The following is a 25,336-nucleotide window of genomic DNA, read 5'->3' as shown; positions in this document are numbered from 1 at the left end:
GCATCTTTCGTACATCCATGGATTCGTTCCCCATGGGGACGTCGGTTGGGAGAAGGTACGTAGCGCCTTTCGGTGGCATCGAGCATGATGAGCAGATCGGTTACACGATTATCGACTCCTCATCAGCACTCGACGCGTATGCATCTCCTTTGGTTTGACATGGCACCGGGTGATACTGTGGATCGTCGATACCATGCATCATCAGCGTCTCGCGCAATCATCACCCAAACTGCCTCATCATGCCTACATGCTATTGGAAGCATGAGATTGAGGCGCTTCCACCCTTTATTTCGGTAACACATGCATGCCGAATTCGCACTGCCTAGCTCTAGCATACGTCGAGACTGCTTCACTGGTGCAGAATGACGTGGAAGTGAGACACATGAGCTTCATACGGCTTGCAACGATCCGGTTTGGAATACGCTGGCGCAGATTGTACTGGTATTGACTTACTATTGACGTCACCGTCATGTCTGAGCTTTCATATAACATGAATGATCCATAGGAAAACATAAGGTGTATCTGTGTATCAGAAACAAGCTTTGACGTACTTCATTCAATCTCCACTTCTACACTCCATTCACATCTCCAATCAACATGGCCAACACTCAAGTTCTGACCTCATCGGCTGAGCCAACAGCTCAGGGCGTCATCAAAACATGGGCAAACAAGCCTGATCCTGGCCTCATCAAGACCATCGACTTCAGTGACTTCTTGTCGGGAGACGAGAAGCGTGTGAAGTTCTGCCTCAGCGAGCTTCATGAGGCCTGTGTTGAGCATGGGTTCTTCCAGATCATCAACCACCCGGTATCTCTCGAGACTCAGAAGGCCATTTTGAAGGCTTCTGCCGACTTCTTCGCACTTCCACGAGAGGAGAAGGGTAAAGTAGCCGCCACAAGTAGCTCTTAAGATATCTTGCTAACTTATTACTAGTATGTAGCCTTCTTGCTATGCTTTGCTAACGCAGTTCTAAGACATCTTATTATTCGTGCTAACAGCTTGATAGGCAAAGCTAGATCAGCGCCAGAACGATCACAACCGGGGCTACCAGACTCTTCTTTCGCAAAAGTACAAGGAAGAAGATACGGCGCCAGATCTCAAGGAGGGCTACTACGTTGGTCCTGAGCTATCTTGGGACCACCCGCAAGTTGTGGCTGGGAAGTTCGCCCACGGGCCGAACTACTGGCCCGAAAGCCTGGGACAAGGTTTCCAGGATGTCTGCATGGACTACCTTGAGCAACTCAACTTCCTCAGTGTTGAAGTGCTGCGAGCTGTCTCCATGTCGGTAGACGGCAATGTCGAAGAGACCAATGAGTTCATCAAGCACTTCACTGAAGGGCCCATCACCTACTTCAAGATGAACCATTACCCGAAGCCACCCCGGATGGACGACATCGGCCAGAAGGGCCACGGCGAGCACAAAGACTTCGGCTTTGTCACTCTCCTCCTGCAAGACGGCAACCCCGGTCTCGAAGTCTGGGACGCGCCGTCTGAGTCCTGGATCGACGTGCCGCCTACGGAAGGCGCCTTTGTTGTCAACCTTGGCAATCTGCTCGAACGCTGGACCAACCGCAAGTACCTTTCGAACGTACATCGGGTACTCAACTTCTCTGGTACTGACCGCCACTCTATTGCGCACTTGTACCACGTAAGTTCAACTACCAAGATTCAGGAAGTGAGGCAGCCGCTAACGATTCGTAGGGCAACCCTGACTACATGATTGAGGCTAAGAAGTCGTGCTACGACCCCGCCGTAGGTCCAGAATTTGGGCCCATCAGGATTGAGGACTTCGTCAGGGGTAAGTACGATGAAGTGTACGCAAGAGCGGGTGTCATTCCAACGGATCATAAGGCGCATTAGGCGGAGAAGTGTTCAGTGGCTGAGCGGGTCGTTTCCTTGTCTTTCTTTGTTTACTCTCACTCGCTAAGATTGCTTCGGCCCACCAGGAAGTCATGTTTTCCTTGGCTTTTCTTTGCATGTAGACGGCAAAGGTAGCATACCAATAAACATGTGTTTACGTCAAAGAAGTTGTCTTATCACACCACATCATGCACTATCAAGCCCTCTGCCATTAAATCCGTATCATCAATAAACACGTATGTCGGGATACATCTAGAACTAGTTGTGGGGTGAAATTGGACCTTGAAAGCTACATCAGCTTGGGCAGCGAGTAAACCCCGACTGTTTCCATTGTGTATACTCCAAAACGAGAACCACTTTTAGTTTATGACGCTACTGGCCTCAAACTTGGGTCGAAGAATGTGGGGATGAACGCCCGGGTACGGACAGAAACCGGTGATTGCATGCTAAACCTGTATGTCCTGCCATGTCTTTTTGACGCCCCTGACGCCTATCTGTAAGACAATCTGTTTCCCCGCATGACGAACTTCGCAATTAGCCTGCAGCTCATCGAGGATTCTGGTTCGATCGACTGCAGGACATGTAAGCTTCCAACTTTCACTCAATGTATCAGACCCATGCTGATCGCTTGGTGTGACCCCTACACGTACCCATGTATCACGACCTGCATAGCTTGGCTCATCATGAACGGCCGAGTATCTCGTAATGGAGACTTCGACGGTTTCGGCTGCAATTCCGTCAGCCGAGCGTGCGTTTAGGCGGTCCGTTATTGGTCTTGTGCATTTGTATGCGTACACCGCGGCATGGAGGTTCGTATCACCACAGCTTGTAGTGTCAGCTCTAGCATCGATCGCAGCCGATGCCTGCGATCTCCGTGAAGGTAAAGCATCATATCAGTGCGCTGAGTAGTTGGTATGATGTCACGTCGAGGGGATTCTTGACGTGCAACATCCTGGACATCGCTCATCTTCAGTAGGATCGAGGTTTTCGTAACGGCGATCTTGATGAACGAACTTTGCATGCTAATGTGTGTGCCAATGTTCACTCAATAGCATTTTTATGATGTCATTGACCAGAGCATCCGTGCTATGAGATTGTCACCCTCAATGACACTCCTGGACGACGTATAAGAAAGCGAAACAGCATCTTATCAATCTCTTCCTACGGCTTGAGTATCTTCAAAGAGTCTTAAGTATCATCCACGATGCCGTCTTTACTTCCCCTCCTCATCACCCCAGTCACGCAAAAGGTCGCACCGATTGAGAGTCTTTTGACAAGTCTTTTGCCGAAAGTGGCCAGTGGCCCACCACCACTGTTCGAGCCGACCACCCCGGCAAAAGACGGGCCGGAGTGCATTCAGGACTGTTCATCATGTGACATCACATACCCGGAGAAGTTCAAGATCAATGAGACCGAGAATTTGTACGGTACTGTCATGCCTTGGGAGAGACATCTCCTCGTTGCGACTGGCAAAGCCAATTGGATCAGCAATTTCATGAGTGAGGAAGGCAGCATCGGAGAAGCCATAGCCAAGACACATGGACATATGGTCGAGAAGGTAAAATAAACCCCTCCACATCAAAAGCGATGATGCCTAACAAGAGCCTCTAGAAGTTCATGCTTTCCGCATCCAACATCCCCGTACCGGACTACAGCGTCAACAAGAATCCCGACGACGAACCAATCTCTTCTGTCCTCCTTCTCCCAGCTTTCGTCATCGTTGATTGCGTCACACCATCCCGGACACCAGATCTCATATCACACCTCGTCAACCGCAGCCCATGCAATACCTCGTCATTGCTTCCGCTCAACTCGCTTAGCGTGCCGCCAGAATCCGGACTGAAGATACGCTCATGCCCACACGACTACCTCATCTTACTGTGCAGTCACCGGACCCGCGATGCCCGGTGCGGTCAATCTGCACCACTCCTGAAGAAAGAATTCGAACGCCATCTCCGGCAACGAGATTTGTATCGCGACTCGCTTGACGAGAGACCCGGGGGTGTGGGTGTTCACTTCGTCAGTCATTTTGGTGGGCACAAGTTTGCCGCAAATGTCATTGTGTATCGTCGGACACCGTTGCCATTTCATGGAGCAAAGGAGAGTACGGATGGCGCTGCATCACTTCCACTGAGAGAAGCAAAGCAGTGTATATGGTTGGCGAGAGTTCGGCCTGAAGATTGCGAGAACATCGTTCGGTACACCATTCTGCAAGGAAAAGTTGTCAAGCCTGATCGGCAGTTGCGTGGTGGGTTCGACAGGGAGCGTTGCGTTACGAGCTGGTGATGATTTGGGTTTCTTAGTATCGCGATTTGTCAATCATTGCAAGCGCCTTTCGCCCATAGTTCTAGTAATGAATGATATGATATCGTAATACTGTTGTAGTCACCCATGTTTGAATGCCTTGTACTTTGACTCACCACCAATCTCCTTGGGCATGCATCGCATCCGCCAGCTTGACAAACCCGGCAATATTGCTTCCCACAAAAAGGCTGGGTAAGTCTTCCGCGCGCATATCCGTGTAGTTTTTGGCGGCTTCAATACCGCTGTGAAAGCATGATTCGACAATGCGATACAGTTCAGCCTCGACCTGTGCGGCCGGCCAAGCGATGCGCTGGCTGTTTTGCACCATTTCGAGCCCTGACACTGCCGAGCCGCCAATGTTGGCACCCTTACCTATGGATTGGATCAGCGAGTTGATGAGACTTAGAGTGGTGTTGCCAAAGTACCTGGAGCAAACCACACACGTCCGTTCGGATTATCTGCCCTGCGCGATTCGAAGAGTTGGATAGCGTCTTGTGCGCAGCCCATGTTGCTGCCTTCGGCGATGAAGCGACAGCCAGCAGATATCAGTGCTTCTGCTTCGTCTTTGGACATTTCGTTCTGCGTGGCGGAGGGTAACGCAATATCGACTTCCTTCACATGCTTCCAGGGTCTTTCGCCTTCGAGATGCTCGAACCTTTGACCCTGCTCCATTGCCATGATGTCGGAAAGTGGAAGGCGTTTCTTCTTGATAGAGGCGATGAGGGCGATGTCGTCTTTTGTGAAGCCTTCCACAGAGATAGCTTTGAGCGTCCCCTTACTGTCGGACAGAGTAAGGACGACAGCACCCGCATCAATGGCTTTGATAGCGGCATACTGTGCGACATTTCCAGAGCCTGAAATCGCGACCTTCTTGCCACGCGTAGACTCAGCGCCATCGGAAGCGTATTCGATCATCAAAGAGACGTACTGTGATTGTACTGTTAGCGAGTAAATCAGGCCTTTTCGGTGCTTGACGTACCTGAACCAGCCCAAAGCCAGTTGCCTCAAGCTTCATCAGACTTCCACCAAACGCATCTCCTTTGTTTGTGATGCAACCTTCCCACCTCGTAGTCGCCGCCTTGAATGCGCCAAACATCCATCCCACTTCGCGCCGTGTACAGCCAACATCACCAGCAGGCACGTCCGTATCAGCTCCAATGTACTTGCTCAGTTCGCGCATGAAAGACACGCAAAAGCGACGAATCTCGTGATCAGATTTGCCTTTGGGGTCAAAGTCTGACCCTCCCTTTGCACCACCAAGATTCACTATTGCGATGGTCAGAAAGATCTGGACATTGACTGACTGGAGATGTAAGACTTACAGCCTGTCAAAGCATTTTTTAGGGTTTGCTCGAGCGAGAGAAACTTCAGCACCGAGAGGTTGACGGACGGATGAAACCTCAGTCCGCCTTTGTACGGCCCCAGTGCTGAGTTGAATTGTACACGATAGCCGCGGTTGACTTGCACGCAGTTCCTGTCATCCTCCCAGATCACACGAAATTGAATGACGCGTTCGGGAACAGCAAAGACTTTAAGAGCATCTCTGTACTCTGGATGCTGTTTAAGCACCGTGGAGCCATCGAGCGATGACGCAAGGTCTGAGATGCGCGTTAGCAAGTTACGCACATCGACGATGGATATGAAGGTTCAGTACGCACCATTGTAGGCTTGATCAAACTCCGGTTCGAAGGAAGCCATGTTGCAGATACCGAAGACAGGATGGATGGAAGGCTAAAAGCGAGGGTTGCGCACTCAATTATGTACAATGAGCCGGCGACCTACGCGTATTTGTATACTCAAAACGTTTGTTCAGAACGAGCATAGCGCGCTATTACGCTATCGACCATGGCTGTCTGCAACATGCAACAGTGAATGCTGACTGCAGCATGTTGTACCATGCGAATCAGCGCTGTCCAGTAGGCACATGGGCGTTGCATCCCTCGGGTAGAGATGTTGGCAGGGATGTGTTAGCATCTTCAGCATTAGCGAGCTCATCACTCAGTCGGTGTGTATGTTGATAAGAAAGATCGTTAAGGGCGTCTAGGAGAGAAAAGGGGATGAGGAGTTGTGGCTGTTCCGCACGACCCCACACTGCGGTGGCTGAATGCCGAGGTAGCTCAATCGGGTTAGCGTCTGTCGTCAACTTCTTTGTCCTCTCAACCTGCACCTCGATTCCCAGGTGCCATCGCTCACTACCGTACCGTACCTCTACGTAGCAACAACGCATCTCTACTCCAATCTTTCCGAGTCTGAACTACTCCCTCAATACTCTGAGCCAAGATGCGCTGACTGTCTCGACCGTGGAGACGCAATCGTTATAGCTTCGACCTGGCATGCTCTTCCCACAGCGGACGGAACGAATCTTCGAGTGGGCTATCTCGCATCTCAACCCTTTCTTTTGTCGTCTTGAATAAACGCGGTAGCCCAGTTTTCTCGAAAGGCACTCCATCTCGCACCATAGCAGCCAGACCCTTACTCGACAACAGTATCTGCGGCATCCCATGGCCATTGAACCCCGCAATGATGAACTGTCCAGGTTTATCTGGAACTGAACCAATATGCGGCATGAAGTCTGCACTATAGCCAATGACTGTTCAATGCGTTAGTTGCGCATGGGCAGGAGACTACGATACTTGCTTCCAGTCCACACCTTCTTTGTCTGCGCTTGCGTATCCTCCCATCCGCGGAAGTGGCGCTGCATGTACCCGTCGAAGTAGGTCGTTGCTTCATCAACAAGCTCGTCATCGCGCACGGTGTCGAACCAGCGCTCAGGCTTGTGCCAGAACCGCTGCCTTGCGCCTCCAACGATGATGCTTCCGTCTGCTCGGGGAATGAGATAGTCGTAATTTCGGCCGTCGAAACGAAGGGCGTAAGTGTTGTTGAGATGTGGTGCGTGTTGCTTCAATGCGCTGTCGATATGGCTGCAGACGCCGCGGATCGGAGTTATGCTTCGCGTGTATTCGGGCAGAACTTGGCTCGCGTAGCCGTTGGTGGCGTGGATGACCTTTGTGGCTTTGATAGTGCCGCGCGATGTTTCTATTATCCATCTTCCTGCCTCGTCCGTCGTGTCGGATACAGACGTCACTGGTGTATTTGCTTGAACATTGAGCTTATGGTCTTGCTCGAGTAGCTTCGCTAGCAATTGATGCACCATCTTTCGTGGCCACAAGTGCGCTGCAGTAAAGCTGACAGCCAGCTGAGCGCCCTTGACTCCCGATACCTTCGGAAGAACAATTAGCCTTACGATTCATACGTCTTTATGAAAGACAAGCGTGCTCACCCTCTCTGCATCTTCTTTAGAGACACAAGCTACGTCTCTTAGTTCGACAATATTATCCCTCCTTAGCATCTCCCACGCCGCCTCCGTCTGCCTGGCATGATCGGCATCCAGATACACATCGATCGCTCTCGTAAGATGTAAGTCACAGTCCAACTTCTCAGCCTCAACAAGCTCTTTGACTGCGTACACATTCGCCGCTTCAAAATTTGTAACTTCCGCTGCAGCGCTCGCACCATCCATGGATACATATTTCGAGACGTTGAAGTAAAGGTCTGGCTTTACGTGCCCGCCATTGCGACCAGTGGCACCAAAACAAATCTTGCGAGCATCTAGAATGAGGACAGATTGCTTCGGGGACGACGAGGATGATGTGAGAATATTATAAGCTGTCGCCTAGTAGATTGCAATCAGCACATATGCGTTCGGAAATCAACTCGTGATGTAGACGTACAACCCCGGCAAATCCCGCACCGATGATTACAATGTCTGCCTCAGTGGAAAGGTCATCCGTACTCAGTAGGTCATCAAGAGGATTGGATACAGAAGTCCAGAATGAGTGTACGGGATCTGCTACCGGTGTGCGGTCGCTCTTCATGTTGCGATATCGATGTGTGCTGCATAAACGTACTTGTACCGGATCGCAGAAGACTGCCTATCAAAACCAAGGCCACAAATATTTTGCCCAAACGACGGTCTGACATGGTTACAAGAAGATAACAGAGCGTTTCCGACAACGGTACACGGGTATGCACATGATGAGGCACGGAGATGGCCGCGGCGCAAAGCGCGCTGGTGGTTCCCCCACTTCCTGAACATCTCAACGGCTGGAGTTCTCCAGGGTGCTTAGCGAGTTCTGCTCCATGATTCATTCTTATCGATGATAGAGTGGGGGATGCACTCGATAACGAGGACGGAGAACATTTGCCGAAACGTAGATCGGCAAGGGTGATTACTCGCTTGACTGAGGAGGTCATGCATATATCATCCCATCAAGTACACGAAGATGTTTAGCGGCGTTCTGAGCAATCCTTCTGCACGACGTTGACTTGGCATGACTGTTCAGCACTCTGAGTTTCTGCAGCTGACCAGATCGCGCGAGATGTTCTGACATCGCTATGTTTCGAAACGCAAACGGCTTAATTTGAGTCGGCATCAGATGCAGCTATGATACCACGAGCCATCTCGGGAAAGGAGTCCGCAGTCACATCCATCTCGCCGAAGAGATTGTCGCAACGAATCTTCTCCCATATCGTGCAATACGCAGCCTTGAATCTGTTGAATGGTTAATGGAGCTGCGCAGGTAGACGGGTAGTGCCAACTCACCCGTGAATCTTAGCAGCCGCAACATCCCAGTTATGCGCAGCTGCAAACCATTTCTCATCACTGCCCAGCTTCTCCATCATCATTTGGTACACTTTTGGATCCGGTTTACCAATCTTGGCCGTGTCGCATGAGATGAAGTTCTCCTTGGGCATATGGATACCATTGTGCGTGAAGTAGCCTCCAACACGCTCAACATCCCCAGCCGTCAACGCCCACACCGTGAAGCCAGCATCCCGGAGCAATTGGAAACACTCCGCGACACCAGGCCGCGCTTCAAGCTTCTTGTACTGCTCTAGGATGTATTGCAAATCCTTGTCGCTAGCGAAAGTTTGGGGTTCCTCGATGCCGGACATGTATAGCATTCGGTAAAAGAGGCTGCTGAAGACGTCGCGGAAAGCCATGTAGCGACCATTCATGCTGAGATAAGTGTACTCTCTTTCGGTGACTTCAATCCAGAGGTAGCCAAATAGTCGTGGCTTGATGCCTTCAGCACGCATCTTGTCGCCTAAGCAGTGCTCCAGAGCATCGAATATGGCATCATAGGAGACGCAGGTGCCGACAATATCGAACACTACATGTTTGCTGGATTTAGACATGACGGAAGTATTGTGTCTCGAGGAATCGGCTTTCCGTCGCGGTTTATGAGGCCTTGGAGTAGGTGGTGGTAGAGGGTGACAGCAGACCGTGCTTGTTGGTCAAGTTCGCATTCTTCGGATGGCTATGAAGAAGTACAGTATGTCATGGTAATTTCGGGGACAGAGTCGAGCGAATTGTCGGGTATGATAAGCGCTGCTCCACTTGCATCTTGGCCAGGTAGGGGCCTTGTCTTGGCGAACTCCGCATGATCATGATGCCAGCATTGCTTTGGGACACGCCCACTCACAATCCTGTTGGGTTTTACTAAGCTGATAGAGATAGATAGGAAGCGGGGTCATGGTTTCGCAACAGTGGCGGTCTGATTACGTCGTGAGTAGGATTGCGATAACATCGAGCTGTCAACGGGTGCCATACAGATAGATGGCGGGAAGGTTGCAGCCGTTCGACGTAGCACTAATGTATATGCTGTGAATCTGCTGTTTCTGTCAGTTGCCTGGCTTCACTATTCTCGTGTTGTTCCTCGGGCGCCCTGTCCCCCCTGCAAGCCTCAACGATCGAAGATCATGACTTCCAAAGATGGTGAAGCACCGGATCTGGCACAACGAGTTGCCTCTGATCCAAGCGATGAGAAAACCCCGAAAATACAATATGGAGAGGCCGAAGATGCGGCAATCATAGCAGCACTGCAAGGCTATGTGCCAGATACTGTGGAAGAAAAACGCTTGGTCCGAAAGATTGACTTCATCTTGCTACCAATCCTTTGGTGGATGTACATACTTGCCCATCTCGACAGGAGCAACATTGCCAACGCCAACGCGGCGGGCATGAGTGAGGAACTTGGCCTGTCGGATAATCGTACGTTTGCCAATACAGACCACACAATAGTGTCCGAGGTGAGGTAGCTGACGGTGTGTAGAATACGCAATGCTCGTATCTCTCTTCTTTGTGGCCTACGTTATCTTCGAGGTTCCTTCGAACATGATCCTCATGAAGGTAAAACCGTCGATCTATTTGTGTAAGCGTACCCAGTCAGCCGAACGATGCTGAGTCAATACTCATAAATGTCGGTTTAGCCACGATTGTGTGGGTCTGGGGATGCGTAGTCCTCGGAATGTCGCAGACAAAGAGCGCAACAGGACTCCTCATTGGACGTTTCTTTCTGGGCGCAATCGAGGCCGGACTGTATCCAGGCGCGTTATTCATCCTGACCTGCTGGTACACGAAGAAAGAAGTTGGTGAGTACCTAGCCAGCCTCTTCGGAATCTGACATGTGGCTAACGTAATCCTCCAGGCAAGCGCTTTTGCATCTTCTACACCTCCGGCTGCGTATCTCCAGCGCTGGGTGGTATCATGGCAGGTGCCATAATTTCCAGCCTGGACGGTGCTCGTGGTATTCCGGGCTGGCGATGGCTGCTCATAATCGAGAGCATCATTACCATTGCTTGTGGCTTTGGGCGTAAGTAATCTACATATGCCGAAGGTGCGAACACTGCTAATATGTCCCGTCCCACTTGCCAGTGTATTTCATCCTTCCCAATTGGCCAATTGAATCCAAGATGCTTTCTCCGGAGCAACGCCTTCTTGCTCACGTCCGTATCCTTCGCGATCGAGATCAGTCCTGGCACATCGATGAGGCAGCTCTCACCCCATTCCAAGCATTCCTTGCAGTGATCAGAGATGGACGGACATATCTCTTTATGGTCATCTACACCTCGAACTGCCTGGCCTTGACCGTTTCATATTTCATTCCGACCATGCTTCGAGGAATGGGATATACGAGCACCAGTGCCCAATGGATGACGGTACCCATCTGGAGTTGTGGTGCCGTGTTTCAGCTGTTCTGGTAAGTAAACCCTTGTAAAGGCACGGCAAGAGACATCCACTAATCGTACACCGATTGTTAGGTCCTGGACTTCTGACAAGACCGAAGACCGAAGATGGCACAACGCTGGTCTTCTCGCTTTCGCCGGAGTTGCTACTTTAGTAGCTCTTCTTGTCAGCAATAGCGCAGTCAAGTATGCCATGCTATGCCTGCAGACTGGTGCGATGTATACAACGGTACCTCTGATCCTCAACTGGACAAGCGAAGTCATGTCCCAACCAGCACGCAAGCGATCGATAGCCATTGCGCTGGTCAACTCTTTTGGTCACACGAGTTTCATATATGGAAGCTTTTTATGGCCCAGCGCTGAGGGACCACGCAACCTGAAGGGATTTGCCGTATCGACTGCCGTTCTATGGCTTGGCGTGTTGATCGCTGCATTGATGCCAGTGGTTGCGAACTATTTGCCGAAGCCGCGATCTGATGGGGTGTTGCGCGGACATGAGGTCCACCTTGCTGACAACGACTCGGACCAACTCAAGAAACGGGATGAATAATCTGGGACGGACCGAAAGGCAGACGGGAAGATGCGTTCGATGGGAAAATGAAGCGAGGTCTGGTAGCGAAGATGGGAAGGAGAGATTCGAGGACCGGGGTCAGTGACGTCAAATGGTCTATGCTTATCATAGGCTTGCGGAACGCGTGTCGGAACGCCCGAAACGGTAAAGCGTGCCCTGTTCTCTCGCTCTCGCACGCGTGCCCAGCCTTCCGACCTTCCTAGTCAGCTCAACAACGACCGTGAGCGCCATGTCAAAGCTCATCACCAGATTCCACACACAGTTGTCTCCAATTCATCGAAGCCTCCTGCCGATCTCCTGTTCATGCGCATCGCGGATATACGCCCTGGTAAGCGCCCGTGGACGCGCCGAACGGGCAGCGTGATCCCTACAGCACAGAACGTTCGCCTGCACGACGTACAACAGTACTGATGAAACCGTCTTACTCCAACGTCCCTATTTGCTCCTAGACGTCATGTGGTAGCGCAACGCAAAATTGTTGCCCAAGGCAAACAAACCTGATTGTGCGTTCGTCGCTTCAATATTGGCTTTCACCAACAGTCCCCATGTGCACAATTTTAGACTTCTCTAACAGAAATAGAACTCTCTTGGGAAATTGACCAACCCTGCACCGTATAGTTTACATGACCACAACTTTAATAACCCCACGATGTCATTAACGACGCCCTTCGATACCGTCAACGCTGAAGCACTCGCTTCTTGAAGCAGCAGCATGAGCTTCGTATTGTGCGCCACTTCGGTCGAATAATTATGGGCCCACATTGGGCACAAATGCTATCTTTCATGTGAAATGAGTGCTCGTGGATGGGCGCCTCCAACTTCGCCAGGTCCTACACACCCTCGAGGTTCGGCGAGGTCAGTACGATGTCTACGCGTCGGAGTCAGCGATCACCACGACATGCGCCCTTTGCGAACATGAGTAATTCTAACTACGCTGACTTCGCAACTCGTTCTCCACCGCGTTATCGGGCATTAATCAACCTGAGGTCATCAACGGCATACCCTACGCTCTTGGGGTATAACGGCGCTCTGCTGCCCAGCTTTCCAGTAGCCTTATTGGTGCTTTAACTCTCACGTTGTTGGCTACGCTTCAGAACACGGGCGCTTGTTCAATAGCAAAAGCCTTTGGGAGATCGATCAACACCTAACTAGGTACCCAAGGCGAACATACAACAGTGCTTCGGTACTTCATCGCGACACGTCGGGCCTTCTGTGTGCTCTCCACATGATTGACATTGCCACTTGCCTCGGCTGCGAACATTCCTTTTTCTCAACTGCTGTCCATCACCATAGGGCTGTGCGAGCTGCGGAGGAACCATCAGGTCATCGTACGCAGTTCGCAAAACGCAGAAGTTACCAGGGCTGCCTCAAGATTTCGGTCACCTGGTAGTATACTTCCATCAGCCAGTAGACTTCTAGTGCACAGTTACTCTCCGCGTCTTTGTGACATCAACTACCGAAACCCTTTTTTGTATAAGGTTTGAGATAGGTCCGAACCTTGAGGCTCCAGGGTCTGCGGGGATCAGGGTCCTTCGGGTACCGGGCTGGTAGGATTGACTTCGATCGCACATGGCTCCCAGTCGAGGCAAAAGGTAATGTGAGTAACGGCGATACAGGTTCGATTCTCAGAGAAAAGTATATAATGCCGTCCCGTGCTTATCCATCTGTACTTCATTGTCTGAAGACCATTCTTTGCCTTCTTCATCATGTTGAACGAAACTATTCACGACCTGCTGGTCACTGACAAGCCCAGCCTTGTTCAAGGCGCAATGTCAAATGCCTACGTGCTTCGCTGGAAGCTCGTCGGGGCCATTGTGGTCCTCATGGCTGTTACCCAGATCACCAAAATGATCTACCGGGCCCACATCGACCCTCTGCGGGCCATACCCGGACCTTGGATCAGTTCAGCAACATCAGCCTGGATCCGCTGGCAACGTTGGCATGGCAGACTGTCCTTTGAGGCAGACAAGCTCATGACAAAGTACGGACCCATCGTCAGGATCGCACCGAATCTCGTCATTCTCAACGACTCCGAGTCAGTGGAGAAGATCTTCGTCAGGAAAGATCTCGACACTTCGCCAAAATCTATTCGAGCCCTTCGTGTCGGCGGCCATGACTGGACTGTCACGTACCCTCAACATCCCATCGCGCGGCAAAGACGTCACCCCGTCATGATTGCTACTACGACAAAGAACATGAAGTTCTGGCACGATACCTTCGTGACCAACATCGAAGCCATGGTCCGTGATCTCGGAAAGACAGAGGGTCAAAAGTCGGAAGACATTGTCTACCACCTCCGCATCTGCACCCTCAAGAACTCGCAAGTCGTTATGGGCGGTACAGGTGTCGACCTCGAGTCCAGCGAATTCCCACACGTTGTCGGCGAGTACAACTTTCTCGTCGTTTGGCGTCTGTGTCTCCCAGAATGGCTATTCGCATGGCTCCAGTACAGCCCGTTCGCCCATGCGCGCTTCCGCGTACGATCCAGTGACAAGCTCTTTGACCTAGGCGCAGCGCTGTGCAAGCAGGCCAAGGAAATGGCCGAGGACTCAACCGCCAACGTCTTCAAGCTCTTCACTGACCCAGACGCAAAGTACCCCCTCGAAGATTCATGGACGGACCCGGAAATCGGCGCGGAAATGGCAGGCCAGGTACTCGCTGCTACTGAGACGACCTCATCAGCCCTCGCATTCATCTACTACGAGCTAGCAAAGAACCCAAGTCTTCAAGAAGAACTGTACGAGGAGGTTGCCGCCCACGAGGGTTACGAAGAGCTTGACTCGTTGAAGCTCCTTTGTGCATGCGTTAACGAAGGTCTGCGTTTCCGCCCACCAGTCGCTCTAACAGGTTCCCGCCTCGTACCAGAGGGTGGCATCAATGTCCTCGGCTACCACCTCCCCGCCGGCACGGTCGTCACCACACAGTCCCTCAGCATGTCTCGCCAGCGTCCCGACCTCTTCCCCGACTTCGATACCTACAACCCGCGACGCTGGCTCGTCGAGGATGAATACAGTGCTGAGCGAAAGAAGCATCTTGTTCCTTTTGGTGTAGGAGCGAGACGCTGTCCAGGAGGCAACATGGCGACGTACCAGATGCGAGTCATCTTGGCGGCTACATTCAGGGCGTTCAAGGTTGAACTTGCGCCGGAGACAACGCCAGAGGCGATGGCGCCTTTTGAGGCGAATGGATACAGGAGCAGGCACGATCGATGTGACCTGATCTTCAAGCCCAGGACCGCGTGATGTTAGGTGTTGAGGCTTTCAATACTCTATTTTCTTTTCTCTTGTCTCCTCTAGTACTTATGTCACTCCCTTGGGCAAAGCGTGCCGAGTGTATGGATGACTTTGATGAATTGGAACATATCTCATCATCTCCAATGAGCAGGATGTTCGTCTCTCATTCAAATTGCTACAGGATATACCCAAGTAGTGCTTCTGCAAGCACAGGAAGTTTGTAGAATAACGTCAAAATCAAGCGTCGCGTTACTCACATTATGGCATGACCAGATTCGCGATCCGATCCGTACAAACAATGCGTGCATCAGGTATATGATCGAAGAGATACCAGCCCCCAGCGAGGAGGAGCATTGCCGTGGTGGCTGGCGACAAGAAGATGCCTGCTAACACCGGAACAGGTAGGTGCGAGCGATGACGCGTATCCAATGACGTCATTACGTGACTTGCGAAACACCACATACCCAGGTCCACACAACGATTCACGACGACGAGCCAAAGTCAAGACATGTCACAAACCAGGAACCTCCCTCTCGTCCTACGCTGTAACAAAGCGCACTGCGCATGTAGGAGTACGTGGACACATTCCAGCATCGCGGGCGATCCACAACGCGGGGACAAAGAGCTGTATGTTGCGGGGCTTCCGATAGGGCCTCGACTCGCATCTTGAAGCAGGCTTCCCATGCCAGAAAGGCAGCCATAATAGAGCCGAATGTAGGGGGTTTACTAAAGAGCAGCTTAATACACTATTCTCTAGTAGGTATAGGCATTATATATATTAAAAAAGAATTTTTAAATCTTAATAAAAAAAAAGTTATAAAGCTAAAAATACTAGTAGAAATAGTAGTAGTAGTAAAGAAAAAAGTAGTAGTAAAAAAGCTATATAATAAATATTCTTTATATAAAAATTTATATTATCTTAAAATTATAATACTTAGTTACTTTATTATTATAATAGTAAGCTATAGTTATTAATTATAAGTTCTATAGTTATATATAAGACTATTATTATTACTTAATTACTATAAAAAAAGCTATTTTACTAAGTAATTTTTAAGTACTAAGCTATAAAGCTTAGTTTAAGCTTCTTTAAGCTAAGAATATATTATATACTTTTATTTTATAACTTTTTTAATACTAGTAAAAAGCTATACTAGACTTAGATAGTTAGTTAAAGATACTCTATAGCTTATATATTTATCTTAATGCAGGCTTTCTATTACTCTTAGAGCAATTAGATTACTTTCCAACCTTACATATCACTTATCCAATGTCATTCGCATGGACGACTACGTCGATGCCTCGGCCGCAGCCGCAGCTGCCTTTGTACCTGTCATGCCGCCCGGGTCCTTATCAGCGCAAACGCCACAGCCGTACTCCCATGGCGCATCATCGTGCGTGTGATCTGCGTATGCGTTGTTTCAGACGCACCATATGCGGCACGCGGAGCTTAACGAAAGCTTGATAAAAGCTTGGAAAGCTTGGTCGCATGCTTGTAGGCCCATGATCGCGGCTGCGACAATCCGGCCGGTGTGACCGCCTGTTCCTGGTCGAGCGCTGGTGATTGGAGCGTTTGCAGTTGGGCAGGTAGGTTTGCTTCTTTGGAGGTGGGCGTGATGCATGCGTTGGTTGGAAGGCACGAAGGTACTTATGCCGCCTTGTCGTCGTTGCTTCGAGGGAAGTAATTCTTTCTCGACTTTGTCTTGTTGCTTCTGTGTTGTAAGAAGAATCTCGTCACCAACATCCACAAATCCATCAAATCCAGCAACACAACATCACCATGGCATCTCTACAACGCCTCGCGATCCAGCGTAGCCCAGCCTACAAGCCCGCTGGGGTCAAGAGCTACGTCTATGCCATGACAAAGTGTCCGTCACCCGTTCCTTCCATCTTTACCCCGTATAGTCTCAAACTAACATGCACAGATGGCTTCCACCCTACAAAACCGGGCCCATACTTCCAAGCCAAGGTCATGTCGCAGCAAGGCAAGTTCGGTAGAATTGGCGGCCGCATGCGATCACGCTACGTTCTCAAGAAGCGCAACGAAACATCGGCACCAGGTGGTGCGCAAAGCAAAGCCGCAGCCCCAAGCGATGGCACTCCAACTGAAGGTGAAGTTCCCGCCGAAGACATACAAAACGACTCCTTGTATCTCTGTGAAGTCGGCGTTGGAAGACCCGAGCAGAAGATCTACCTGGACTTCGATACTGGATCTTCGGATCTTTGGGTATGTTGCGTTATTTGACGATTTGACCACATTACTAAGATGTGCAGGTCTGGTCCACCGAACTCCCCAAGAACATCCTCAGTTCAGCAGATGCGTCGAAGCAGCAGGTCGCTTTCGACCCCTCAAAGTCAAGCACATTCAAGAAACTCGACGGCGAGACATGGAAGATCTCGTACGGAGACTCGTCTTCCGCAAGCGGTGACGTCGGTACCGATGTCGTCAACTTGGGTGGCCTCAAAGTTGAGAACCAAGCTGTAGAGCTTGCAAAAGAGCTTTCGCAGCAATTTGCCGAGGGCAATGGCAGCGGACTCCTTGGTCTGGCCTTCAGTTCCATCAACACTGTTTCTCCAACCCCGCAGAAGACGCCCGTCGATAATATCATCGCACAGAAGAGCGCTAAGGAGCAGCTTTTCACCGCGTACCTTGGTAGCTGGCGCGACACGAACGAGGCTGACAAGGGAGAAGTAAGTGTCTCGTGCCGTGTGCTCGTACTCAATTCTAATAAGACATCAGAGTTTCTACACCTTCGGCTTCATCGACCAAGACGTCATGACAGCCTCCGGCGCGTCCGAGCCCAACTACGCCGCAGTCGACAACAGCCAAGGCTTCTGGCAAATCGCCTCCACATCCGCGACCATCAACGGCCAGACTGTCGACCGATCTGGCAACACCTCTATTATGGACACCGGTACCACTCTCTGCCTCGTCGATGACGCCCTCGTTGACGCCGTCTACAAAGCCATTCCCGGCGCCAAATACGACCAGAGCAACCAGGGTTATGTCTTCCCCACCTCCACCTCCGCGGACGACTTGCCCGATATCAAGCTCGCCATCGGAGACGCCATGGTGACGTTCCAGAAAGAGGACTTGGGCTTTGCGGATGCTGGAAACGGTATGGTGTACGGAAGTATTCAGAGTAGGGGGTCTATGGATATGGATATCTATGGCGATGCTGTGTTGAAGGCTATGTATGCTGTAAGTTGTGCTGAAACTGTTGCTTCATTTTTGGAAATGATGCTAATGTGCTATACTAGATCTTCGACATGAACAACGGGAGTCCGAGGTTCGGGTGGGTGCAGAGGAAGGAGAAGACTCAGAATACTGATGCGCCGCCTTCGTAGTGGACTTGGAGTGCGCTTTTCAGCAGAGAGGATGAGCTCAGATTCCTGGCTCGAGCTGAGTATGTCGTTACCCAGTGCATGATGTAGCAAGTAGCTTCAGGTTATGACATGAATTCTTATATTATCAATGAATACTATGCGCAATGAACATACGAATGCCCATCTTCTGTCTCTTACATCACACGTTAACGTATCATAATGACTACAACATGGTCCAAGAAGGTCCTTTATACTGCAACAAAGCACGTTTCCATATACATCGGAATCCAATTCTTGGAAAGAAAAGCATCAACCTTTATCTCGCACTAGAGGCGGTGTATAGCGGACACTGAAACCAGTACCCTCATCTTCTCATTCCAACTGTACAGCGACGCACCAGACGGTACTAGACTACATCATACACCCATTCGACTTGCTAGAATGCAAATCCGAAACATCCAAGCGTATCCTCCGTCCCTCAACCATCAGATAGCTCTCAACCAGCCACTCGTACCAAACCTTACGGTCATCCGTCTGCCTCCAGAAACTGACTTCGACCTCTGAGTTTGCGGGGAGCTGCATGGGAGTCTGCAACATAAATTAGCCACCATTCTGAACTTCCTATAATCAGTGAATAACGTACCTTGAGTGGGAACAAGATCGGGAACCAAGAAATCATATCCTTGCTCTTCGCCTCCATAGTGACTGGATTCGTGCTCAACTCCACAGGTCCTTCCGATCCACTGTACAGCACGGTTTCGAAGTACGCGCCGAGACCATGGCATACACCCGGTTCTTGGATAGGGAAGGCGATGCGGCAGTAGCGTAGGTTATGTTCGTTTGCGCCGTCGCCGCCGCTGAAGCCACCACCGCCACCTATCGCCGAACCGCCTTTCCTGAGCGAAGACTGCGCTAGAACGGAGGGAGGAAGGGGGTGTGTGAAATCCCAGGCTGTTTCAACCTTGGGTGTGAGAGGGGCCTCGAGGTTGAAATGCTGCATCCTTGTGCCGTTGCTGAGTTGTTTGGATGCGACGGTTTCTTCGGAGGAGGTGGAGAGGTAGTCGAATTGAGTGAGCATGACGACCCAAGGTATGTCGAAAGCGTTGGGGTCGACGCTGGTACTTCTAGTATACAGGTCGGACCAGAGCTTTGGCGTGGAGATGGGGGTGAAGTGCGCGGTGTAGCTGGAGGGTATCGAGATGCCGTGAGTGGGGTTTAGGACGTGTTGCACGCCGTCGAGACATTCGGGCGATAGCTCGTTGTCGGCGAAAGAGCCGAGAAGCTCGCTGACGAGAATGTCAACTTTACCGAATGTGCCGTCGGCGAGGGTTGGACCTTTCCAGGCGCGCATGTCGGTCTTAACGACTGTGACGCGTCCACCCCAGGTTTCGATGTTGTGCCGTTGAAGCAGTACGTATGCGTTGGGGTTCTTCTCGATGGCGTAGACTTGTACGGGTACACCAGAGCTCGCGCTGGCATTTAGCGCGCGCGTCACAAGCGGACCTCGACCGGATCCTACGACTGCGACAACGACGGCACCGTTGCTAGAACTGGTTGATTTGCCCTCGGCATGCCAGTCTTTCAGCGCCTGAGCGATGGCGCGCTCGTACCACGCGTACTTGATTGGATCCTTTTCGAACACCTCGTATGTAATAGATTCCAGGTTGTCCGTCAGGGGTTGCAGTGGGCTCTGGAGATAGTCCTGGAATCCACCACCAAACCGTTCGATTTGGCTCTTAGGAGGCTGGTTACGCTGCAAGTATCGCATGTAGCTCAAGTGAGGTGTTGGGTCGTTGTTGCTACTGCTCTTCTTGGGAAGCTTCTTTGCAATCTCGGCTGCTTCAGCTGGGGTTGGTGCGACTGTTCCTGATGATCCTGGGCTCGGTGCGTCTTCTACAGTGCGGGGGGATAGGTGGCCTGTGGAGTATGACATTATCATGTCCGGATCGTCAATACCTGGTAGCTGGCCGACATCTGAGATGAGTAGCCAAGGACCGCGCTGCAGGCGCATGCAACGGAAAATGAAAACCTGGTGTGCTTTGGACAGGACGTAAGATTGACGAGCGTTGACTAGGAAAGAGGAAGCGTGCAAGTTGAGAAGTCGCACAGGCTCAGAGAACCAACGTGACTGGACAGCCAAGGATGGCAGGCGACGCGGCATATCGAGCATGACTGCTAACCTGTTATGGTACTTGCAAATCGATCGAATGGTGTTCCACGCATCCCATGAGCTCCAAGAATCGACGTTCTTCGACTCACTGCTTGCCTCGAACTCAGATCGTGCGAATCGCGCTAGGTCTCCCATGTCGTCCTTGCTGGAGTCTGATTGCGTTCCGTCCATGGGTAGTTGGACGTGCAGCTGAATGTAGGATCCAGTGACAAGCGCCTCCTTGATAGAACGAGCATACTGAGATACGCCGGTCTGGCCGTGAGCGAGTCTTGGTCCAGGGATGACTAGATTGGTAACACCACAGAAAGCTGCATAGGCAACCTCAAGGTGAAAGACTTGGCGCGACAAATGGGAGATGATCGGGTCTGGAGAAGACAGATCGATCCATGAGCTGGTAAATGCTACCAATTGACTAATAATCTCATTCGGGCTAAGTGGTGTATCGAAGTTGTCCAAGGCAGGTATCAAGGGGAGCGGTTGGGATTGCGACTCAGCGAGGGCTTGGGTGTAGGAGTTGAGCAGACTCAAGACGCGGTTCTGGAAGTGGTCGTTGGTGATGGTGCTAGTGAGCATATCATACTGGAGGTTGTCAGTAGGGTTCTGGCTAGTTTTGGAGGCACTTACTCCGAGATCTTGGGCATGCTGCACCAACTCGGGCGAGACGTCCAGGGTACGCTTCGACTCATGTTGGCCAATATAAAATACGGGCGCATGCTCGCCCATGCCTTCCGAGTAGTCCATAATAGTATCGGGATTTGTTAGGCCAAGATGAGAAAAAGTGTTAGTGGGAGAAAAGTTGGTGAATGTTGCGGACTACCGCGGGGTCAGCAAAGTCGCGGATGCAATGCTGCGGCGCGCGACCAGGGATGCGGTACGTGATCACAGCGGCAGGAACGTGGAGTAGAAGGAAGGGGCCACCAGGGGTGGAGAAGATATATTTACTACATGGCGGCGTGTGGATATTGCTGTGGTGCCTTGCAGCCTGTCGTCGATTGCGCCAAGCGCGAGCAGTCGCGGTAAGTGGAGCTAAGGGCCCGTCGCATAACTTTTTCTGGGACGGCGAGTGCAGGCGACACCGACACGCGCAAACGCCCCCAGCACCACAATGACAGCCATGACGAAGCGCGAATACGGCGACGACGACAGTGCCCGCGTCAAGCGCGTCAAGACCGAGTCCAACGGCGAGGGCAAGATGGACGCGGCTGCGAATCCCTACCTGGCGCACTGGAACGACGACAAGCCCGTCAAGAGCGAGTACAGCGGCAGCGCCTCCGGCCTCCAGGGCTTCAAGAAGCATGCGACGACGACTGCGCAGGCCAACGCCGCCGAAGACGGCCCCAACAACGCCTTCACCGGCCGCCCGCTCTCGAGCAAGTACATGAGCATCCTCAAGAAGAGGCGAGACCTGCCCGTCCACCAGCAGCGCGACGAGTTCCTCAAGCTGTACCAGGAGTCGCAGATCCTCGTCTTCGTCGGTGAGACGGGTTCCGGAAAGACGACACAGATCCCGCAGTTCGTCCTTTTCGACGACCTGCCCCAGCAGAATGCCAAGATGGTCGCCTGTACCCAGCCGCGTCGTGTCGCTGCCATGTCCGTCGCCCAGCGTGTGGCCGAGGAGATGGACGTCGAGCTGGGCGAGGAGGTCGGATACAGCATCCGTTTCGAGGACAAGACGGGGCCCAATACCATCCTCAAGTACATGACGGACGGAATGTTGCTGCGCGAGGCCATGAACGACCACAACCTCACGCGCTATAGCACCATCATCCTCGACGAGGCTCACGAGAGAACCCTGGCTACAGATATTCTCATGGGTCTGCTGAAGGAGGTTGTCCTGAGGCGGCCGGACCTCAAGCTCATCATCATGAGTGCTACGCTCGATGCTACCAAGTTCCAGAAGTACTTCCACAACGCGCCCCTGCTCGCCGTACCTGGACGAACCCACCCCGTCGAGGTCTTCTATACGCCTGCTCCCGAGCGAGACTACGTCGAAGCCGCCCTGCGCACCGTCCTCCAGATCCACGCCACCGAGCCCGAAGGCGATATTCTGCTGTTCTTGACTGGTGAGGAGGAGATTGAGGATGCGTGCAGGAAGATAAACCTCGAGGCCCAGGACCTTTCTCGCGAAGGTGGTGCAGGACCATTGGTCGTATACCCGCTGTACGGAACCCTACCGCCCGCACAGCAGCAGAAGATCTTCAACCCTGCGCCTCCGCCCGCAACACACGGCGGCCGCCCCGGACGCAAGTGCATCGTTTCCACCAACATTGCTGAGACATCTCTCACCATTGACGGTATCGTCTACGTCGTGGACCCCGGTTTCAGCAAGCAGAAGGTCTACAACCCCCGTATCCGTGTCGAATCCCTCCTTGTTTCGCCCATCTCCAAGGCCTCAGCACAACAGCGAGCTGGTCGTGCCGGACGTACGCGTCCCGGTAAATGCTTCCGCCTATACACCGAGCAAGCCTTTAAGAAGGAGCTCATCGAGCAAACCTACCCCGAGATTCTCAGGTCAAATCTGGCTAGTACCGTTCTCGAGTTGAAGAAGCTTGGAGTCGACGATCTGGTACACTTTGATCTGATGGACCCGCCCGCGCCTGAGACCCTGATGCGTGCGTTGGAGGAGCTGAACTACCTGGCATGTCTTGATGACGAGGGTGAGCTGACCACACTCGGAGGACTTGCCTCGCAATTCCCTCTGGATCCCGCACTGGCAGTCATGCTCATCACATCGCCTGAGTTCTACTGCTCAAACGAGATCCTATCCCTTACTGCGCTCCTCTCTGTACCCCAAATCTTCGTCCGTCCAGCCAACAACCGAAAGCGCGCAGACGAGATGAAGGAGCTGTTCGCCCACCCCAAGGGCGACCAGCTTACCATGCTCAACGTCTACCATGCATTCAAGAGCGAGGAGGCGCAAGCGAACCCAAAGCAGTGGTGCCACGACCATTTCCTCTCTTACCGAGCGCTTCAGCAAGCTGACAACGTCCGTCTTCAACTCAAGCGCATAATGGAGCGCGAGGAACTTGAACTTATGTCAACGCCGTTCGAGAACAAGAAGTACTACGAGAACATCCAGCGTGCACTTGTTGCCGGCTTCTTCATGCAAGTCGCCAAGCGCGATGGCAACGGCAAGAGCTACATCACCGTCAAGGATGAGCAAAACGTTCTTCTGCACCCTAGCACTGTTCTTGCAGAAGACAGTGAATGGGTCATCTACAACGAATTCGTCTTGACAACCAAGAACTACATCCGAACAGTGACCTCCGTCAAGCCAGAGTGGCTTATGGTCAGTGCATCCTCTTCTACTGTAATAATGTAATACTAACTTCTACCAGGACATCTCACCAAACTACTACGACTTATCGCAGTTTAAGAAGGGCGAGATCAAGACGGCTCTGCAGCGAGTGGTTACCAAGCTCCAGCGGAAGGAGGTAGAGAAGGGAGGACGGAGATGATGCGCTTTAAATGCGCCGTGGAAGCATATGTAAAACAGAGGTCCAAGGCAAGCGGAACATGGGCAGCATCATGGGCGCCGTATAGAGGGCGCTCGACTCGATGTCGTGCTACTTGGCGTTAGGCTTGCTTTTGCATCAGTTGCCATGATTGAAGTCGAGAACGCTACCTGAGCGTATTCTAATTGAATCCTATGACATCTTCACTTTCACTGTAGCTGCTGGTATTGACTAACTGCATGCACGCTAGCGTCGACCCCCACATGTCGGCGTCTGCGCGTGCCGACATCTCCAACTTTTTCTCAGCTCAGCATTTCCGCGACAACGCGATCGCAAACCACATTACGCGACGACACAGGCTTGGTCTCTCTCGAAAATGGCCCCGGTACAAAGTGAAGACGCGTCTTTGTTTCACATCGAGCGCATATCGCAATACGTCTGCATCCCACCCTCATGTCTCGCGGATCCCTTCTCAGCAGTGTGCGCAACAGTACTATCACCACTACTCCTCACCTACTTCCCACCTGCGAAGGGCGTAGTACTCGCATACGAAAATGTAGAGCTGCAAAGTACACCACCCGCCGTATCGGATCCGAAATCCAAGAACAAATCACAGTCACAACAACGAAGCGAATCCGATTCCAACGACAATGCGCCTGCTGAGCCGTTGCTACTCAGGCATGTCGATGAATACGCAGCGCCGTTCCTTTGGGTCACAGCCTCTTTCATCGTATGGCGCCCAACTCGAAATGCATACCTCACCGCGCACATCACCGACCAAGCGAAGACGCATCTCACACTCGCACACCTCAACACCTTCCCCGTCAGCATACTCAAGGAATGTCTGCCCTCAGACTGGTCGTGGCATTCGGAAGAAAGTGGTCAAACAAAGCAGGGATACGATGGCAAATTGTCGGACGAGGGAGGCTGGTGGGTGAACGGCGACGGAGAGAAGGTGGAGGGAGAGCTACGAGTGAGGATACGAGACGTTGAGGGCAGGATGGATGGAAAAGGAAAGGGCAAGGGTTTCTTGCGCATTGACGGAGCGCTGGTCTCTGAGGAGGAGATTAAGGCGGCACAACAAAAGGCTGGTAAAGGGAAGAGGAAAGCTACCACGAGCGCGATGAAGGCACAACCACAGAAGCAGGCGGACGGAGAAGTCATGGAGATCGATTCGGACTAGGTTGTGGGTGATGGGACACTACACTGGTCTATTTGGCCGCATTCTTGCGAGATGCGCAGCATATCATTCGCATCAAAACGGCGTTATGGCGTTTAAAACAAAGCAAGATGCAAATTCCAGCATCTACGATACCACACACAAATATAACAACCTTCATCAAACGCTCCACTTCCCGTCCCTCGTGAGCACAGACCAATCAGACAA

General features: G+C 51.8%; 11 protein-coding genes across 11 annotated transcripts; 7 read left to right on the top strand and 4 right to left on the bottom strand.

Annotated features, from left to right (window-relative positions):
• Positions 1–597: 597 nt before the first annotated feature.
• On the top strand, positions 598–1,860 carry J4E79_005269 (uncharacterized protein; the record flags this gene model as incomplete). Its single annotated transcript, XM_049354147.1, has 3 exons — positions 598–885; positions 1,007–1,648; positions 1,702–1,860. 3 exons carry the CDS (start codon positions 598–600, stop codon positions 1,858–1,860), a joined length of 1,089 nt encoding a protein of 362 aa, XP_049211767.1.
• A 1,204-nt stretch (positions 1,861–3,064) lies between these two features.
• J4E79_005268 (uncharacterized protein) lies at positions 3,065–4,146 on the top strand (the record flags this gene model as incomplete). The annotated part of the gene is made up of 2 exons (XM_049354146.1): positions 3,065–3,418; positions 3,472–4,146. The coding sequence occupies 2 exons, from the start codon at positions 3,065–3,067 to the stop codon at positions 4,144–4,146; spliced, it is 1,029 nt and encodes a 342-aa protein (XP_049211766.1).
• A 130-nt stretch (positions 4,147–4,276) lies between these two features.
• J4E79_005267 (uncharacterized protein) lies at positions 4,277–5,862 on the bottom strand (the record flags this gene model as incomplete). Its single annotated transcript, XM_049354145.1, has 5 exons — positions 4,277–4,536; positions 4,608–5,091; positions 5,144–5,430; positions 5,487–5,714; positions 5,823–5,862. 5 exons carry the CDS (start codon positions 5,860–5,862, stop codon positions 4,277–4,279), a joined length of 1,299 nt encoding a protein of 432 aa, XP_049211765.1.
• A 904-nt stretch (positions 5,863–6,766) lies between these two features.
• On the bottom strand, positions 6,767–8,039 carry J4E79_005266 (uncharacterized protein; the record flags this gene model as incomplete). Its single annotated transcript, XM_049354144.1, has 3 exons — positions 6,767–7,384; positions 7,445–7,773; positions 7,916–8,039. 3 exons carry the CDS (start codon positions 8,037–8,039, stop codon positions 6,767–6,769), a joined length of 1,071 nt encoding a protein of 356 aa, XP_049211764.1.
• Positions 8,040–8,580: 541 nt separating this feature from the next.
• On the bottom strand, positions 8,581–9,363 carry J4E79_005265 (uncharacterized protein; the record flags this gene model as incomplete). Its single annotated transcript, XM_049354143.1, has 2 exons — positions 8,581–8,716; positions 8,768–9,363. The coding sequence occupies 2 exons, from the start codon at positions 9,361–9,363 to the stop codon at positions 8,581–8,583; spliced, it is 732 nt and encodes a 243-aa protein (XP_049211763.1).
• Positions 9,364–9,927: 564 nt separating this feature from the next.
• J4E79_005264 (uncharacterized protein) lies at positions 9,928–11,743 on the top strand (the record flags this gene model as incomplete). The annotated part of the gene is made up of 6 exons (XM_049354142.1): positions 9,928–10,219; positions 10,281–10,379; positions 10,438–10,599; positions 10,656–10,820; positions 10,883–11,207; positions 11,269–11,743. 6 exons carry the CDS (start codon positions 9,928–9,930, stop codon positions 11,741–11,743), a joined length of 1,518 nt encoding a protein of 505 aa, XP_049211762.1.
• A 1,727-nt stretch (positions 11,744–13,470) lies between these two features.
• On the top strand, positions 13,471–15,006 carry J4E79_005263 (uncharacterized protein; the record flags this gene model as incomplete). The annotated part of the gene is made up of 1 exon (XM_049354141.1): positions 13,471–15,006. One exon carries the CDS (start codon positions 13,471–13,473, stop codon positions 15,004–15,006), a length of 1,536 nt encoding a protein of 511 aa, XP_049211761.1.
• Positions 15,007–16,777: 1,771 nt separating this feature from the next.
• Positions 16,778–18,345, top strand: J4E79_005262 (uncharacterized protein; the record flags this gene model as incomplete). The annotated part of the gene is made up of 5 exons (XM_049354140.1): positions 16,778–16,865; positions 16,923–17,224; positions 17,272–17,688; positions 17,738–18,199; positions 18,259–18,345. The coding sequence occupies 5 exons, from the start codon at positions 16,778–16,780 to the stop codon at positions 18,343–18,345; spliced, it is 1,356 nt and encodes a 451-aa protein (XP_049211760.1).
• A 390-nt stretch (positions 18,346–18,735) lies between these two features.
• Positions 18,736–21,235, bottom strand: J4E79_005261 (uncharacterized protein; the record flags this gene model as incomplete). Its single annotated transcript, XM_049354139.1, has 3 exons — positions 18,736–18,912; positions 18,968–21,073; positions 21,119–21,235. 3 exons carry the CDS (start codon positions 21,233–21,235, stop codon positions 18,736–18,738), a joined length of 2,400 nt encoding a protein of 799 aa, XP_049211759.1.
• A 364-nt stretch (positions 21,236–21,599) lies between these two features.
• Positions 21,600–23,952, top strand: PRP43 (DEAH-box ATP-dependent RNA helicase prp43; the record flags this gene model as incomplete). The annotated part of the gene is made up of 2 exons (XM_049354138.1): positions 21,600–23,783; positions 23,833–23,952. 2 exons carry the CDS (start codon positions 21,600–21,602, stop codon positions 23,950–23,952), a joined length of 2,304 nt encoding a protein of 767 aa, XP_049211758.1.
• Positions 23,953–24,402: 450 nt separating this feature from the next.
• J4E79_005259 (uncharacterized protein) lies at positions 24,403–25,132 on the top strand (the record flags this gene model as incomplete). The annotated part of the gene is made up of 2 exons (XM_049354137.1): positions 24,403–24,439; positions 24,489–25,132. The coding sequence occupies 2 exons, from the start codon at positions 24,403–24,405 to the stop codon at positions 25,130–25,132; spliced, it is 681 nt and encodes a 226-aa protein (XP_049211757.1).
• Between the last annotated feature and the right edge of the window lie 204 nt (positions 25,133–25,336).

This window comes from Alternaria viburni (genome assembly GCF_023758015.1).
Source record: "Alternaria viburni strain BMP 2772 chromosome Unknown scaffold_9, whole genome shotgun sequence".
NCBI lineage: Eukaryota > Fungi > Ascomycota > Dothideomycetes > Pleosporales > Pleosporaceae > Alternaria > Alternaria viburni.
This window is presented reverse-complemented; position numbering and strand designations above follow the sequence as displayed.